Source organism: Triturus cristatus, chromosome 7, assembly GCF_964204655.1.
Source record: "Triturus cristatus chromosome 7, aTriCri1.1, whole genome shotgun sequence".
Taxonomy (NCBI): domain Eukaryota; kingdom Metazoa; phylum Chordata; class Amphibia; order Caudata; family Salamandridae; genus Triturus; species Triturus cristatus.
Window position 1 is genome coordinate 290,584,458 of NC_140590.1, and position 16,665 is coordinate 290,601,122.

The 16,665-nt window shown below is 41.8% G+C and overlaps 1 protein-coding gene across 12 annotated transcripts in view; it reads right to left on the minus strand.

Annotated features, from left to right (window-relative positions):
• Positions 1–16,665, minus strand: part of FLT3LG (fms related receptor tyrosine kinase 3 ligand) — a 786,318-nt gene that overhangs the window by 572,503 nt on the left and 197,150 nt on the right. For 11 of the 12 annotated variants that reach the window (XM_085616318.1, XM_085616321.1, XM_085616319.1 and 8 more), the window contains one exon: positions 11,403–11,507. In XM_085616318.1, the coding sequence (XP_085472444.1) occupies positions 11,403–11,507 (105 nt within the window). Of the gene's footprint in view, positions 1–11,402; positions 11,508–13,354; positions 13,475–16,665 lie in introns of all 12 variants that reach the window. The other variant, XM_085616323.1, reaches the window with a different exon arrangement.

The following is a 16,665-nucleotide window of genomic DNA, read 5'->3' on the forward strand; positions in this document are numbered from 1 at the left end:
GCCTCTACCAAAGTCGGATTTGGACAAATTAATAATTCATGAATAATATCTTGTGTTCCTCCATTACGTAAAATCACATATACCAGAGCAGTTTTCTAAAGTATTCCATTTAGAGGTAAACGATTTTAATGGAAGGATTCCCAGACGTATGAGGAGAATACAACATCTCACTCTATGTTCTAGTTGGAAATGACTGTAGCGCTCAGGAGACTTATATACTATATTTTTCGCAAATGGATTATAATGCTTTATTTGACTACAATGTTTGATGTCTAGTTCAAAGCTCATTCTTGGTATTGAGTTTTTTAAGAAAAGTTTCAAATGTGCTGGACTGCAAGGTGCTACAGTGCATTGGGAAGCATTAAGAACTATATTAAGGTTCTTATTAAAAGTATGCTGCACCGATTGATTTCCAAAAGTCCGCAAATTTAATACATATCTCAAAGTTCCAGGGGATGCGTGTAAGAGATTGTATGCCAACTGTACTATGTTAGAGAAAGCACTAGCTTATATGCTCACCAAAGCTAACTCAAGTTGTAATGCTTGGACCGGAACTGACTGAGAGACATTTAGCAGTTTCCGTATGATTAGCCTTTTTTTCATTTTTATTGATTGTCAGGTTTTAATCTGTGTGTTTTCCAGAGCGAAAGATAGGATAGGTGGAATTTTCATGCGGAAAATCTCAAACAGAGATTGGAAGTGTCTATTCCCAGTAGAAAGATATAGGTGCCGATTAGGATCCTGGAAAAATGTTCCCCGTACGACTCGTATCCGGTCTTTTTACCGTACGAATCGTACAAGTGCCGTACAAACTGCCAAGTACGATTCGCATGGGAAAAACTCCATACGAATCGCATTGGGAATAATTCCCCACACGTCCTCGGGTCGGAAAATGTGTCCGACACGTCCCCGGACGATTTACCGTACAAACGTGAAAAGTGAAGTCCGACCGCGCAAATACGATCCATCCCGTGCGTCCGATGTCACAACCGTATGGAAAAAACACCGTCCGCACCGAACTCCCATAGCAACCATGGAGACATGTGCCCACATACGCGCCGAACACCCCCCCAGCCCCCGTATTTACGCGCCGAACCCCCTGTGTATGTACACCCGTGTACGTACGAGTCGAACCCCCACCCGTGTATGTACACCCGTGTACGTACGAGTCGAACCCCCACCCCCCCACCCGTGTATGTACACCCGTGTACGTACGAGTCGAACCCCCACCCGTGTATGTACGGTGCGTACCCCCAGCGCGCGTAGCGCTGGGGGTACGCACCGTACATACACGGGTGGGGGTTCGACTTGTACGTACACGGGTGTACATACACGGGTGGGGGTTTGACTCGTACGTACACGGGTGTACATACACGGGTGGGGGGGTGGGGGTTCGACTCGTACGTACACATACATTCGTATGTATATTTTCGTCGGTCGGTGTTTTGTACGACTCGTACGGAAATGGTGTTTCCGTGCGAATCGTACTTCCATGTTTGTAATGTTTTTGTCCCGGGTACGAGTCGGACGGAGAATACGCTCCGACCGATGGTTCGTACCCGGTTTTTCCAGGATCCTAATCGGCACCATTATCTCTGCAGTGCCCCCACGTGGGCGTCTGCCTTTCGCCCTAAATGTTGAAAGTGGGTAGCATTTTGCAAATTCTCAGAGAAAATTCGGCCCAGATAAGTATATTCTTTCACCGTCTCAATCTGGGTACCTCTAAGTAACCAAGTGAAAGGGCAAAACTGCCTTTTCTCGCTAAAGGGTAGGATTTTGTTTTTTGAGATGAACGGGACCAAAAAGTTCTCTTTTGCGTATAGGTTTAGTAAATGTAAGTACCTTTGAAGGCCAATTGGAGTACGATCTACTATGACGATATTGTCAGCATACATTAAGCAATGAATATTCCTTTGCGCTAATTTTGGTGGAAAATTCTTAGTTTGTAGAAAGTACCCCGAGAGGTCGCCTTTATATATGGAGAAAAGCATGGGGGCTAAGAGGCAACCTTGTTTCAGGCCGTTTATCGAGGGAATTAAACTGGATATGCCCTTTTATCCCCCCATCTGATCTCAACACCATGTTTCTGTGTGCAATGAGATGATTATTGTAAGAAGGTCATGCGGAAGTGTTGGATAGCAGAGGGGTAACAATTACTATTCCCACTCTAGCGAGTGCAATAGTAGGGAAAGTGTTGGATAGCGTAGGGGTAAAAATTACTATTCCCACTCCAGCAAGTGCAACAGTAGGAAAGTGTTGGATTGCAGAGAGGAATAATTTAGTATTCCCACTTCAGCAAGTGCAACAGTAGGGAAAGTGTTGGCTTGCATAGGGGAATAATTTACTATTCCCACTCACGCTAAATAATTAAAATTAATTAATAAACAATTAATTAATTAAAAAAAAATGCCTCTTGCCACATTCACTAATACAAAGGGAGCAAAAGGGGGGAAAAAAGCACGGCCGCCCCCCACTCAATCTACTATAACAACCAAAGGCCTGCTTTACAACACATCAATTGAAATGTTAATTAATCAATGAGATTTCAAATCTTTTATGATTCCCTAGTGTATTTTTCTTATCACTCCTCATATGATTGTGTTGTATTAATTTAAAAGTGTCAAAAAAATATCAAAGCACCAATTCTTCCCCAAACCCAAACTTTGAAAAAAGGTGAAAAAGGAAAAAGGGCACCTCACGGTAGTAACACCAAGGAGGGTTTTGCTGGTTGATACTCACCAGTATACCCACTTATCATCATCGGTTGCTCTTATTCCATGTGAAAAACAAAGAAACTATAATATACTAATATATAATTTCAGTGTATAAAGATGGTGAAAAAAATATATAATAATAATAGTGCCATGTGAATTTACTTGTGTCCAATGAACCGCAGTGAGAACATAAAAGATTTTATTCTCACTATTTAAAAAGCGGTGGTGCTTACTAGCTTGTCGTAACTTTATTAAATACTGTAAGCTCCCACAGTAAAAATGGTTTCAATCAAACCCAATTCTACAGTGCCAACATGTTTCGTTGCCGACTCTTCACGCAATTTCATCAGGGCTGAGGGGTTCAAAATCACCTTCACAAATGGTGCACCTACAATCTCTGATGGTATAACAAAAGACACAAAAAGCCAGTGTTAAAAATACTGTCCAGAACTCCGGACACGGACGTACACTTCAACAATTTTAAACTGCAGAGTAATTCCCAATTCTATTCATTACCAGAGGGTTGCAAAGTCTCCTCATACCCGCAACCATCTTCAAAGTGGAACACGTATCTTCTATTCACGTGCCACTGGGGTGATTACCAAATCACTCATCCCCTATATGTATAAAAATAGAAAAACATTCCTTACATTTTTCTATGCCTTCTCCAATAGGTAGTACGTTCTAAAAAACCACACGTATTGCGCATCTATTATAGGTACCCGACTACGGGAATTGGTCAAAACCCACAAAGTACTCAACCCCCTGGGTATGCCGAGATAATGTGGGAATTTCCATATGTGAGTATATCGCTACTAAAAGCATGGCACCTGCATAGTCTTATAATACGATTTTGCCCTACCATCAATATCTTGATGTTACTTTTTCTCAAAGAACTCGGCTCATGGCTACACCGACAATCAACTGCTCAATCACAGAATAAACCTCAGTTTCACAATGCATTTCTCCTGCTACTCACGGACCCCAGGTGATGTATTAAGACACTAATACATCAAGCACTCGTCTCACCACTGCCGCGTCCCTCCGGCGTATGTGCAGCTTCCTCATTAAACTCGCACCTCACATGGCTTAAGGAACGTGGCGAGCCAGGCCCACTTCCGGCGCGCCAACCCATCACAAGTGTATATCTGCTTTTCCATTGCGGTGGCCATTTTAGAGTAAGTTTAAAATCAAAAAACAACTACCTATAAATATGCCACAGCTCACGGCTGCACAGACAGTCAACTGCTCGATCGCAGATTAAACCTTCGTCTCACAAGGCATTTCTCCTGCTGCTCACGAGACCCAGGTGATATATCAAAACACCATTACAACAACGCGCTCGTCTCACCCATGCCGCGTCCCTCCGGCGCATGAGCAGCTTCCTCATTAAACTCGCACCTCACATGGCTTAAAGAACATGGCGGGCCACGCCCACTTCCGGTGCGCCAACCAATCACGAATGTATATCTGCTTCCCCACTACTGTTGCCATCTTAGAATAGGTTTATAGTAGAAAAGACGACTACATATAAACATACCAACAAGAGCCCCCTGTTTGGTCACCTCTCTTATTCTCACCTATCACACAGATGTCTACCTGGTAATTATATATTACACAGTGATCATTCTTACTTAGCCAGTGGGATTGATATACTGCCCATTTATAACGGCAATTGAAAACTGGTGGCCATTTTAAAATGGGGGAGGACCTGAAACACATACCGGACCCAATGCAAATTTATCAAATTGCGTCTCTATAATGTGTATGGAGCAACCATTCATCCACTTTTAATCTCTAATATCCGATGTTCATGCATTGGGAGGAAATTTCACCCAAGGATTTCTCTCGGATGAGCTACGGTGATCCTCAGAGGGCGACCCCGGATAGACGATACCTGGTCTCACCACACAAAACTTCCACAAGGAATCAACTGGGAATGTATAGACTCAGATGGTAACCTATACATATGATCGTTCATAAATCAGATTCACTGATATCATTTAATAAAACCATCTCAACGTTTACTGATTTTATTCCACTCAATCGAGTCATTCAAACCCATCCTATCTGCCTTCTCTGAAAAAATCCATTGGGCCTTTTTCCTTGCCAAGATGGACTCAATGTTAAACGATTCACCCATCACTCTCTCAAGGACCGTCCATCTCAAGTCCCTAGGTTCGTGATTTTGCTCAACAAAGTGTTGTTAATTTTTTTGCCTTCAGGGTGCTCAAATGCTCTTGTATGCGCACTTTCACCTTTCTTGATGTCAAACCAATATAGTGTAAACCACAGCGGCAGGACAACCTATAGATGACATTAACCGTATTGCAATTACTAAACTTGGTTAGGAACCAAGTCTTGCCGTCCTGCAGAGTTACACTTCTAGTAGCTTGGGTGAGATTGCAAACAGAGCACCCCCCGCAAGGATAGTGACCCGATGAGAGGTTGGCTACTTGCATCGGAATAGTTGTCCGAGTGTGGACAAGTTTGTCCTTCAAATTCGATGCTCTTTTAAATGCAAACCGTGGGGGAGGCATCTTATTAGAAGGAGTGTCAAGGAGGGACTAGTGTTTCCTAACTATCTGTCTCATTTTTGTTGAAATGGGATCGAACGTCATAACGACAGGCAGGCAAAAGTTTTTTTCTTTTTTCTTTCTCTCCAATAACACATCACGTGGAGTGTTTAAAGCATGTTTCCTTGCTTGTTTAATGGTTTTGATAGGATATTCCCTTTCTCTCAACTTCGCTGCCAGTTGTTCCGATTGTTTAATGAATTTACAAGTGGAAGAGCAATTGCGACGATATCGCAAAAACTAAACCACTGGGAGATTATCCCTCAGAGCTCTGGGGTGAAAAGAGCGATAGTGAAGTAGGGAGTTTCTAACTGTGGGTTTCTGATGCTAGTTGTCAATCTTGTTTCCTCAACCGTGATGTCTACATCCAAATACACCGCTGATGAATTACTGTATGTCCATGTAAAACGAAGACATTCGTCAGCCTGATTTAACCATGACAGAAATGCCATCAAGTGGTCCTCTGTACCTGTCTAGATACAGAGGGCGTCATCAATGTAACGCCTCCAGAGGGAGATGTTATCTCTGAAGGGGTTGGAGGCATGACATATAACATTCTCCTCGAACTGGCCCACATCAATTCCCCTATAAATAACACCACCAATGTTCTAAATCATAACACTATTAACATAATTAATTATTAAATGATTAATTAACAATAACAAGCTATTTAAAAACAATAAATATTAATTTATTTCACACGATTAACAGTATAAAACATAAAATACATTTTATAATAATTAAAAAAATATATATATTCAAATACTACCCTATCAACCCACAACCTGCTCTTAAAAAAATGACACAAATAACATAATTAATAATTATTAATAACCAATTCATAAATAATTAACAATATATTATTTACCACAATTTACAATATACAATTTTAAATACATAAATATTAAATAATTTAAAATATAAATAATTAATTAATATTACATTACTTCCTACCCTACTCCCCTATAAAACCATAACTCGCTTTTAAACAAATAACACAATCTAAATATTTACCAATGAATTATTAATAATTAACAAACAATTAATAACTAATTAATAATACATTATTTACAACAATTAACAATATAAAATCATAAATACGTAATTATTAATTATTAATTATTAATTAATTAATTATAATTAAATTACTTCCCACCCTATTCCCCTATGAACCCACATCCCGCTCCTAAATAAATAACACAATTAATGTATTTACCAAATAATTATTGAAAATTAACAACCAATGAATAACTAATTGATAATAAATTAATTACCACAATTAACCATAAACATTATTAAATATATAAATATCAATTAAATAAAAAATACTGAATAATTAATTATAATTAAATTACTTCCCACCCTATTCCCCTATAAACCCACAACCCGCTATGGAATAAAAACACAAAATGTAATTAAAAATAATTAATAACTTCTAAAAATTATTAATAAATGTATTATAATTAAATTACTTCCCACCCTATTCCCCTATAAACCAACAACCCACTACGGAACTAAAACGCAAAATGTACTTAATTTTTTTGTTTTTTATAACTTCTAAAAATGTAATACATATATTAAAATATAAATACAATACGTAAACAAAAATATAGAACACATACATGTAAAATGTATACTAAACTACATAACACTAATATAAACATCGATATTATTAACAACGATATTTTTACAAATTATATTACTGTCTTTGATATTAAAAAAATGATATTTATTACCTTACTGTCGATATTCTGGTCCACGATATTCTCGCAGTCGATATTCTTGTACCTCAAAATTTAAAACTCAATATTATGGTCCTCCGAAAAAAAACCTCAATATTCTCTCTGTTCACCAGGAGTGACCCGTGCTGCAGAGAGTTTCCTATTCTCTCATACCTGGATCCTGGTGGGAACCACTTTAGGCAACTGCCTGCTTTTGCTCAGTAGGGTTGCACACATTGCTATGTTAGCATAAGCGTTTTAGAAGCTAAACGCCATCTTGCCGCTTTCCTGCTTTAGCACACGACACTACAGGTAGCTGTTATTACAAGTAAAATTGCTTGCTTGCTTTTTCTTCACATGAGAACGGTCTCTTGTTCACATCCCTAGACGTGCACCGCGACCTTAATCTGAACACTGTGTGCAAAAGCCGTCAAGGTCAAATAACAATGTATGCTGTTGAATTCAGGTTGATCGGCCCAAGCCCTAGACACAACACGCACACAGCTGCAAATATCTGAAACTTTAATATTGCACTTTGCATGCATGATTCAGACACTTGGAGAAAACCTTTCCAGACACAGAGAGCAGAGCTGATGTGATTCACCTAAGCTGGTCTTTGAGGTATGGGGTTACCCATCCAAACCTAGAGACCTTCTATTATTTTTTATAAAACTAGTTTACTAGCGAAGGGAGGGTGGTTCACAACGTATTGTAGAACTTGTTTTCCACTATCATTTGTAATATGATTCTCCCTTCATTTTCTATGGTATTGTAGCAATGCTGATGGTTTTGTTTTCAATCATTTGTCTGCTTATATCAGCCAATGCACCTTAGAGCACGTCGTTAAAAATAAACATTTTAAACTTTACCGTGTCTCTGATTACTCCTGTTGTGGACTGATATGAGAATAATAACGAAAAGGTGTTTCTGATTCCCACCATTCCTGAGAGTACTGTAAGTCGCTTGTTCTGGGTTGTCTAATCACTGGTAGCTTCGAGATCATACGGAGAACGTATGAGACACTGATGCTAGTCGGATAGGGGTTCTGGGTACTGAGGTGAGTTTTTTGGTACACCACAATTCACTGAGGTCCTGGTTTCCTGTTATGTTATGTTATGTTAAAATTTTATTTCTATAGCGCACGGCTACTCCAGAGGAGTGTCCCGGCGCTTTATCGGGGCAGCTCAGTAAAAAACATAACATCATAAAACAGACAGTGAACATAGTTCTGTGCATGAGCAGAATCCCCGCAACAGTACCAGCTAGTCTGGCTGCACCTTCCACATGAACAATGTTGACTTGACCAGAACAGTATATGCTATAGTGAAGGGCAAGGTCTGGTTGAAGGCCCAAGTCTGCTTTGTGGTTAAACAGAGCCTCCCCCACCTCAGGGCTGCTGCACCAGAAAGAAAGATCCAGACAGCTGTACGCACAGAGACACAGCCACACCATGCATCTTCCCTAGGAGTTGTCCTTACATGAAATGAACCTGCACACAGGAAAGAATGCTAGGTTGCTGAATATACTCTGAGAATGACATGGAATCTCTGAGTACAGCTCATCGGTAGTGAGTGTACTGTCTGAATCAAGATATTCGGTGTCTGAGTGGGCTGGAGTAGAGTCGGAGCATGACATCAGTGAGGCATCGGATCCCCGTCCACCGCTGGGAACATTGGGATTGGTGGCAATGAAAGAGGGATCAGCAGAGGTTTCAGAGCTGGAATGAAAGTTGGCGTCGAAGACGGTTCAGAATCCGAGGAGTGTTCCAATGGATCAGGCTATGATGAGGACGGATAAATGAGGGGTAACTCGACAGGAAGCCCCAGTGGATCATTGAGGCCTGAAGGTGCACCAGAGGGAACTGGAAGAGTGCCAAATATACACAGCATGACATCCTTAAAGTCTTCTACCTGCTGTGGTGTCACTGACAGCCCAGGGAACTCGGGGCACATTGGGATTCACTGTGGGACCAGCTACTCAATCGTAGATTGAAAGTGAGATCGAGTGGCACCTTGACACTCTCATAACTGGCCTACAGATTGAGAGTGCATGGGGTTGAGTTCCCCTTTGCCAACTTATGTTTCCTGTTCGACGTGAACACCAACTTACCAAATGACTTGGACAACAAAGATGCCCTGTCGTGGGATCGTACTTGAGAGTAGGAACAGGCCTGCGCACGCAATTCGGAGCAGCAAGGGAACTTATGCGAGGTCAGTGACATCTTTGATGTTCAGCCGTGTGCAGCTTCACTTCATGATCATCTCTGGGTGCAAGAGGGCACATAAATTGCTCTAATCTAGCAGGTCCATCAACCAATATATGTTTTCAATTGTCATAGCATGGTTTGAACCCTGTAGTGTTAGGTGGGGACAAAGTTTCCTTAAGCATTCAATCAATCATGTGTTTGTTAAGCGCAACTACTCGTAAGGGTCTCAAGGCACTGGGGTGGAGGGGAGGTGCAGGTTCCAGTCCATCAAGGAGGGGGTCTGTCGAAGAGCCAAGTTTTGAGGTTTCTCGTGAAGATGGGGAGTGATGTTGTCTGTCTGAGGTGGATTGGTAGGGCGTTCTAGGCTCTGGCCGTGAGGAAGGAGAAGGAGCAGCCTCCTGATCCGGTCTTTCTGGCGCGGGGGACCACAGCGTAGGAGAGTTGGGCTGATCATAGGGTCATTTGGGGTGTGTAGAATTTGAGTCGGCTGTTCAGGTATGCTGGTCCGGTGTTGTGGAGGGCTTTGTGTGCGTGGGTGTGAATCTTGAAGGTGATTCTAGCCTCGATGGGGAGCAAGTGGAGTGTGCGCAGGTGCTGGGAAATATGGCAGTGTCTTGGTAGGTTGACGATCAGTCTTGCAGCAGCGTTCTGGATGTTTTGTAGCTTGCGGGTTAGGTTTTTGTTTATTCCGGCTTAGAGTGCGTTGCCGTAGTCGAGTCTGCTGGTGACAAGGGCGTGAGTGACGGTCTTTCTGTGCTCGAGGGGGATCCATTTGAAGGTCTTACGTAGGAGGCGGAGGGTGTGGAAGCAGGAGGATGCGCCCGAGTTGATCTGGCAGTCCATCTTGAGCTCGGAGTCCAAGATGATTACAAGGTTGCGTGCGTGGTCCGTCGGGGTGGGTGGGCTTCTGCGGGCGGGGGGCCACCAGGAGTCGTTCCAGGCGTCGAGGTGTGGGCCCATGGTGAGTACTTCTGTTTTGTCAGTGTTGAGTTGTAGGCGGCTGCTTTTCATCCATTTGGCGACGGCCTCCATGCCTTTTTGAAAGATGTGTTTTGCTGCATTGGGTTTGTTGGATAGGGAGAGGATGAGTTGGGTGTCGTCTGCGTATGAAACAATGTTGAGTCCGTGGGTTCTGACGAAGGGGGCGAGCGGAGCCATGTTGACGTTGAAGAGCGTGGGGCTGAGGGAGGACCCCTGGGGACTCCACAGGTGGTTGGTGCAGGGTTCGAGAGGAAAGGAGGGAGTCTGACCCGCTGAACTCTGCCGGAGAGGAAAGAGGGGATCCAGTCGCGGGCCGTGTCCTGGATCCCTGCATTGTGGAGTCTGCGTGTTAGGGTGCGGTGGGGACTGCGTCGAAGGCCACTGGGAGGTCGAGGAGGATGAGGGCTACTGTTTCTGTTGCGGCAAAGAGGGCGGTTTCTGTGCTGTGGTTTTTTCTGAAGTCAAATTGGGAGGAGTCGAGGATGTTGTGCTCTTTGATGAAGGTGGCGAGTTGGTTGTTGATGGCTTTCTTGATGACTTTCGCTGGGAAGGGGAGCAGGGAGATGGTCTGTAGTTTTTGAGGGCATTGATATTCGTTCTGAAAAACTGGAAAAAGGGAGCAGAGCTCTGGATCCATGTTCCATGGGGTGGAAACAAATGAACGGACGTTGGTGCGTAGGAGTGCTACTTATATGCATATCCGCTCTGTCACTTGCAAGGTGGCACAAAGCCAGCGCTGAGCTGCACAGCACCATCTACTGCAATATGGGAACACTGTTATGAAACTTTCTGATCCAGTCTGAAGCTTGGGGAATATTCTAAAGGTGAGCAATCTGCCATTAGAAGTATCCACCAGAAGTTATTATGTTTAAAGGTGGAGCAGTTATAAACTGTGGGTAGCCCTGGATATTTGTGAGGGGTAGCCTAATATTTTATATTACATTTTTTATGTTGTCAAGCTCTGGAAAGGATGTCACGGTTTATCATATATTTAAGAGGAGTAAGACAGCAAAGCATGAGGTTTAGAATTTGAAGATAGCTTGAATAGGGCACTTAAGAATATAAGTTAATTAATGATTTAGCAGCAGAAATGTGGCCAAGAGTCCACGGTCCAGTAACAGCTCCAAAGCCCTTTCATAATCCTGGATCAGCAGTGCAAAACCAGTCTACACATTTAATATGTATGCCTCAAATAGACACTCACCAGGTTTTGGATCCGGTCTTCATAGACAGTGCTCATCAATTTATATTTACTTAAGTTACAACTCAGGCCAGAGGATGTTATGAAAACCAGCGTAAGCACAACCACCTACAGGAGGAAACAGAAAAGGAGTAACAATAATTTATTATCAATAATCATATATTGTTTTCAAGGCCAAATGGCATACATTCATGCCAATCAATAAGTGAACAAAGGTTTGTGGACACTTACTTGTCCAAACAGCAAACTACTTATCCAATTGAATTTAGTGTTGTGTATATTGCTCAAACATCTGGTCAAATACATTTCGAAACAGGCTTACTGAATGCTATAGTTACTCTCTAATTACTTCTCTCCATTTTGCATACCTTCACATAGTCTATGAGTGTTCTACATTTTTGTTTTCTCAAAATATGTCTTCCACTTTCACTATCCTTTATCTTAATTCTCCATAATACCCCCCTTCATGGTGATTCTGGCATTTGTAGTCTTTGTTCTTTCACCCTCTTAAACAGGCCAGAAACGTATTCTTGAAAAGAAGTGACATTAAGACATTTTAGAGGGACAGCGGAGTGATTGTCCCTCTGCACGACCAGACTTTTCTTCGCACATCCATCACAAACCATTCCCCATCTAAGCCCTAGATGTTAGTTTCAACAAGTCTTAGTCTTCCTCCTTCCTTTCTTGTTACTACAGGCTAAGGGCGGTGGGAGCAAAGACCTATAGTAACCAGGCTTCAACCAAATATTTTGTGTAGAGCTTTCTCTATGAGAACAGTACCCATACTGGATAATGCTTATAGCTAGCACGGCTTGCAAAATGACATCAGATTATTAGAATTGTAATGAATGAAAAAAACTATCTGGAAGCCAATAAAGAAGTGACATGGAACTCGAGCTTAGAAGAATGACGTATTTATTGAAGAGTAGATCTGAACAACCAGCAGGTTCCCCTGCAGAGGAGCAACTGACATAGAGGGAACCATGAGACAACATGCTTTCCCTAAGTTGAAGGCATCATGACACTCTGAAAGTGAATCTCTACATGCACAAACCCATAAGACCCAAAACAATCACATCCCTTCAGACCCTTACCCAAATATAGCACACAACTATATACAAGATAGGGTAACGGTATTAGATATTTGAAAAATATTATCAGCGTGGAAAAAGAATCAGTTTTGGCAATAAGGCCTTCATAAATTCATTCTTATAGATGCTTTAAGCTAGAGGTGTGAATGAGGAAATTAAGCACTCAAGAGACACACTACACAATTATTAAAGCTTAAATACAAATTTGTGCGGTGCTTGAAAGAGGAGGGATGCCACCCCTGCATCCCATACCCAAGGATTATAACAATTGACACAAGCATCTATGCACATGCAAATATTGCAAATACAGTACAGTAACTCAGCCAGACGTCCTTGTATTCCATAAATTACATATAATAACGCAAATTACATATCAATCTCAATTAGCTAATTGTAACATATCACCCTTTGTTGACAAATCCAATCTCAGTGTAAATACACAAGGTACAATTCATGGTGGAAACCCATGCGTCTATACATATTTAAATGACACCAATTCATGGTTAGTATTCCACAGACTATAAGAGCTCACAAGAAAAAGCTTGTTTCCTGTGTTGTTTTCCACTACACCAAAACAGAGGAACTCAATCCAATGGAAAGTAAAAGTAGAAATTGTAACTTGACCACCAGTGGTGTAGATGGAGTCTTCATCTACCGCAGGCGTCCCAGTATAGACTGAATAACACTTGTGGAACCAAAGTACACAAACATTCGTGCTTATCCATCAACCATCAATTCGACACCTGACGGTCTTTGTCTGCGGTAAAGACAATACACCACGCTTGTACCAAACACCTCTTGTGCCTGCTGACACACTGTGTACATTTGCTAAAAGAACTGTAACATGTTATCTACTTCCCATACCTCTAGTTGGGGTAAGTATTGCTCCCAGCTGAGGTCCAATCTCAATAACACAGTATGTGATAAGGGTCAGAACAATCAACAAATTGTAGGTGAGTCTGCCCGGTTCGTATTGGTTACTGCCTGAAAAAAAAGAAAAAGTTCCACATTCATACCCGACTGCAATTATGCATTTTGAAACACTGTATACATCTATTTATCATGTAACAAAGGAGGGCTACCACTGTATGCCCCGAAATATAATTAAAAGACCAATATGCACAGAGCGAACTTGCTTGATTGGGGAAGAGTCTTCACTCTAAAAAGCATAGGGGCAGATTTACAAGCCCCTTGCGCCGTTGCATCACTTGTGTGACGCAGTGGTGTCGTAAAGCCAGCGCCATGCTGTGGGGTATTTACAACGTGACGCATCTAGGGAGATGCGTCACGTTGTTAAGCCCTGCGCCACCTGAAACCTGCATCAGGTTTCATGTGGGCGTTCTGGCGCAGGGGGGGGGGCGTTCCGGCGCAGGAACGCCTCGGAAAAGTGGCTGAGTGAAATCTACAAGATTTCACTAAGTCACTTTTCCGACCCCGATGTCTCAAAACCATACGCCTGCTTGTAACAGGCGTAAGGAGTGACGCAGCACAGCTAGTATAGGGCGCCCCCGAGCAGTGCTGGAGTTGCGTTGCGCTAGCAACACATCTCCAGCACTGCGTCACCTTTATGGCATCAGATGCGTCACGCATCTGTCTATTCTTGCGCCATGGTGCGCCGCATTGTAAATGCGGCGCATCCATGGTGGCGCAAGACGTTTCTGCCGTTACGTAAAATAACTGCCGCATCCCTACTGATATGCAGGGATGCGCCAGTTATTGTAAATCTGCCACTTAGTGTGTTACTAGGATTCGACCGCAGATGGGAGCAGATTTATCCCGATTAGAGGTATGAGATAAAGATAGCTACATGATAGCTGGACCAATTCTGATTATAGATTTAGATTTCTTGCAGATTTGTCTAATGCATAACAGGTATATAGTGAATTATGGCTATCAGGTGACGGAATAATGGCTGCTCGATAAGCACAAATGTTTGTGTACTTTGGTTCCACAAGTATTCTTTAGTCTACACTGAGAATGCCTGTAGTGGGTGAAGACTACACCTACACCACTTGTTACAATTTATACTTTCACTTTCTATTGGATTGTGTTCTCTCCCATTACAGGCCCATCAGTCTCATTGACAATCGAGAAAAGATCTTTGCAAGGCAAGTTTTAAACTGATTATTAGATTGGGTGGGCTCTTAACAAAATTATGTCCTCACTTCAAGCCCAAAGACCAGCAACTGTGATCAGATTTTTAGATTCGACACATTTTACTGAAATATGTCCTATTATCTAAACAAAAGAACTTTGTGGCATTTGTAGATCTTAGATCTGCGCTTGATCTCATTCCACACAATAACTTGTGGCGAGTCTTGTCAAACGTGGGGGTCCTTGGGAAGTCGATCCAGCTCATGATTAAACTTCACACAAAGAATTTTGCCCAAGTCCGGTGTGTCAGCCAGGGAGAACTAACAGAGAGCATTCCTATTGAGCGGGGTGTGCGCCAAGGATGCATACTTCGTCCAACGTTACTTACCCTTTACATGAATGACGTAGTGGAAACACTGTTGAATTGTAGAAATTACTCACCTGTCCAATTCTTTAGTTTGCAGATGATTCTCTCCTTATTTTCAAAACACCTACAGGGCTCTAGCTCCTAATTAACAAGTTTATAGGGTTCTGTACGACCAGGGGTTCGGTGCTCAATGTAAATAAGATTGAATATATGGTGTTTGGGATGAGAAAGTTAAAAATTCTGTCATCCATGTTGGTTGTGAAGCACTAGAGAGAGTGCACTGTTTTGACTACTTAGGGGTCAAATTAATGGAAATACTCAAAAGGGTAGGACAACTTACCAACAGCACGATTTTAACTGAGCACAGATCGAATGCTATCATCAGATTGTATTACAAAATGAGCTCACGCTCTATATCACCGACCCTAGAGGTGTAGCGTGCCAAAGCTCTATTGTGCCGAGATCTGGGGTTGCACTGATGTTCATCCATTAACTATCGCAGAGATCAACTTTGTGCAAAAGTTAGTTTTTGTACCAACTAGCACCCCTCTAATTCCACCATAGTTTGATCTAGGACTTGAGAGAATTACTGATTTGGCAGCACTTAAACCTCTAATGTATTGGGTTAGTCTCTGGTTCACATCCGAATGAAATGACTACAGAGATTCCCTTAGGGATCTCTAAATGTTATTGGCGCTAACCCTGGTTAAATTTGTTTTTGATTGGTTCAGTAGGTTGGGCCTTCTAAAGGCACTGGGAAGCGCATAATTCCCTTTGTAAAGCTGAGCTTAAATGTCTGAAGCCACGTCACTGGGCATATATCCATGAACAACACATAAATAGTGGGACAAATGGTCCTCGTGAACAACACATTTTTGGAATTTAAGTCTTATCTATGCTTTGAGCCATTCCTAGATTTAGTATCCCCGCCTCCAGCCAAAAGCTTTTAGATAGGTATTCTCCCATCAAGAACATCTACAAAGAAATGGAACAAGGAATCTGTCTCTAGCCTTCGCCCAGCTTGTGGCTTGGACTTTGAGACTAAGGCACATATTGTGTTTTTTTGCCAACAGTACCTTGGGTCCCGTGGCAAAAGGATTCGCCTAATCTGTTAGAATTTGGGATTGACGAGATATCTTGTAGCCAAGAGAATTAAAAAAAATCGACACTTCTCCCTTAATTGTTTTTACGGTTAGCAAATGTTTACAGAATGTTTGGTATAAGTGTAGTAAACTTCCAACAGCAGAAGCTTTGTGATTTACTGTGCATTTTAATCCTTTTTGACTACCAACCAGTGTACTTTTTATTGCCTTTTTAGTTTTCCTTGAGATCTTAAAATGATGTGTAATTTGCTCTTTTGCAGCAAGTCCTTGGACGTTTCTGGACTAATCTTTTTAAGTATGTTTTTTATTCAAGTGAAATTGATACTTTATTTGATTAAAAAATATAATCATAAAAGCAAGACATACATACCATAAATATACAAAACTGCGAGATTAAAATGACCAAAATGTAATAAGACTGAGGGCCCGATTCACAGAACTAACTTAAGACAAAATCCTAAACTTACTACCATTTTCGTATTCACAGAAGGCACTTACTCATTTTGGTATTCACAGAAGACACTTACTCACTTCGGTATTCACAGAAGTTAGGACTCCTAACTTTAGGACTCCTAAATGCCTTCTGTGAATACCGAAAGTCTTAAAATTAG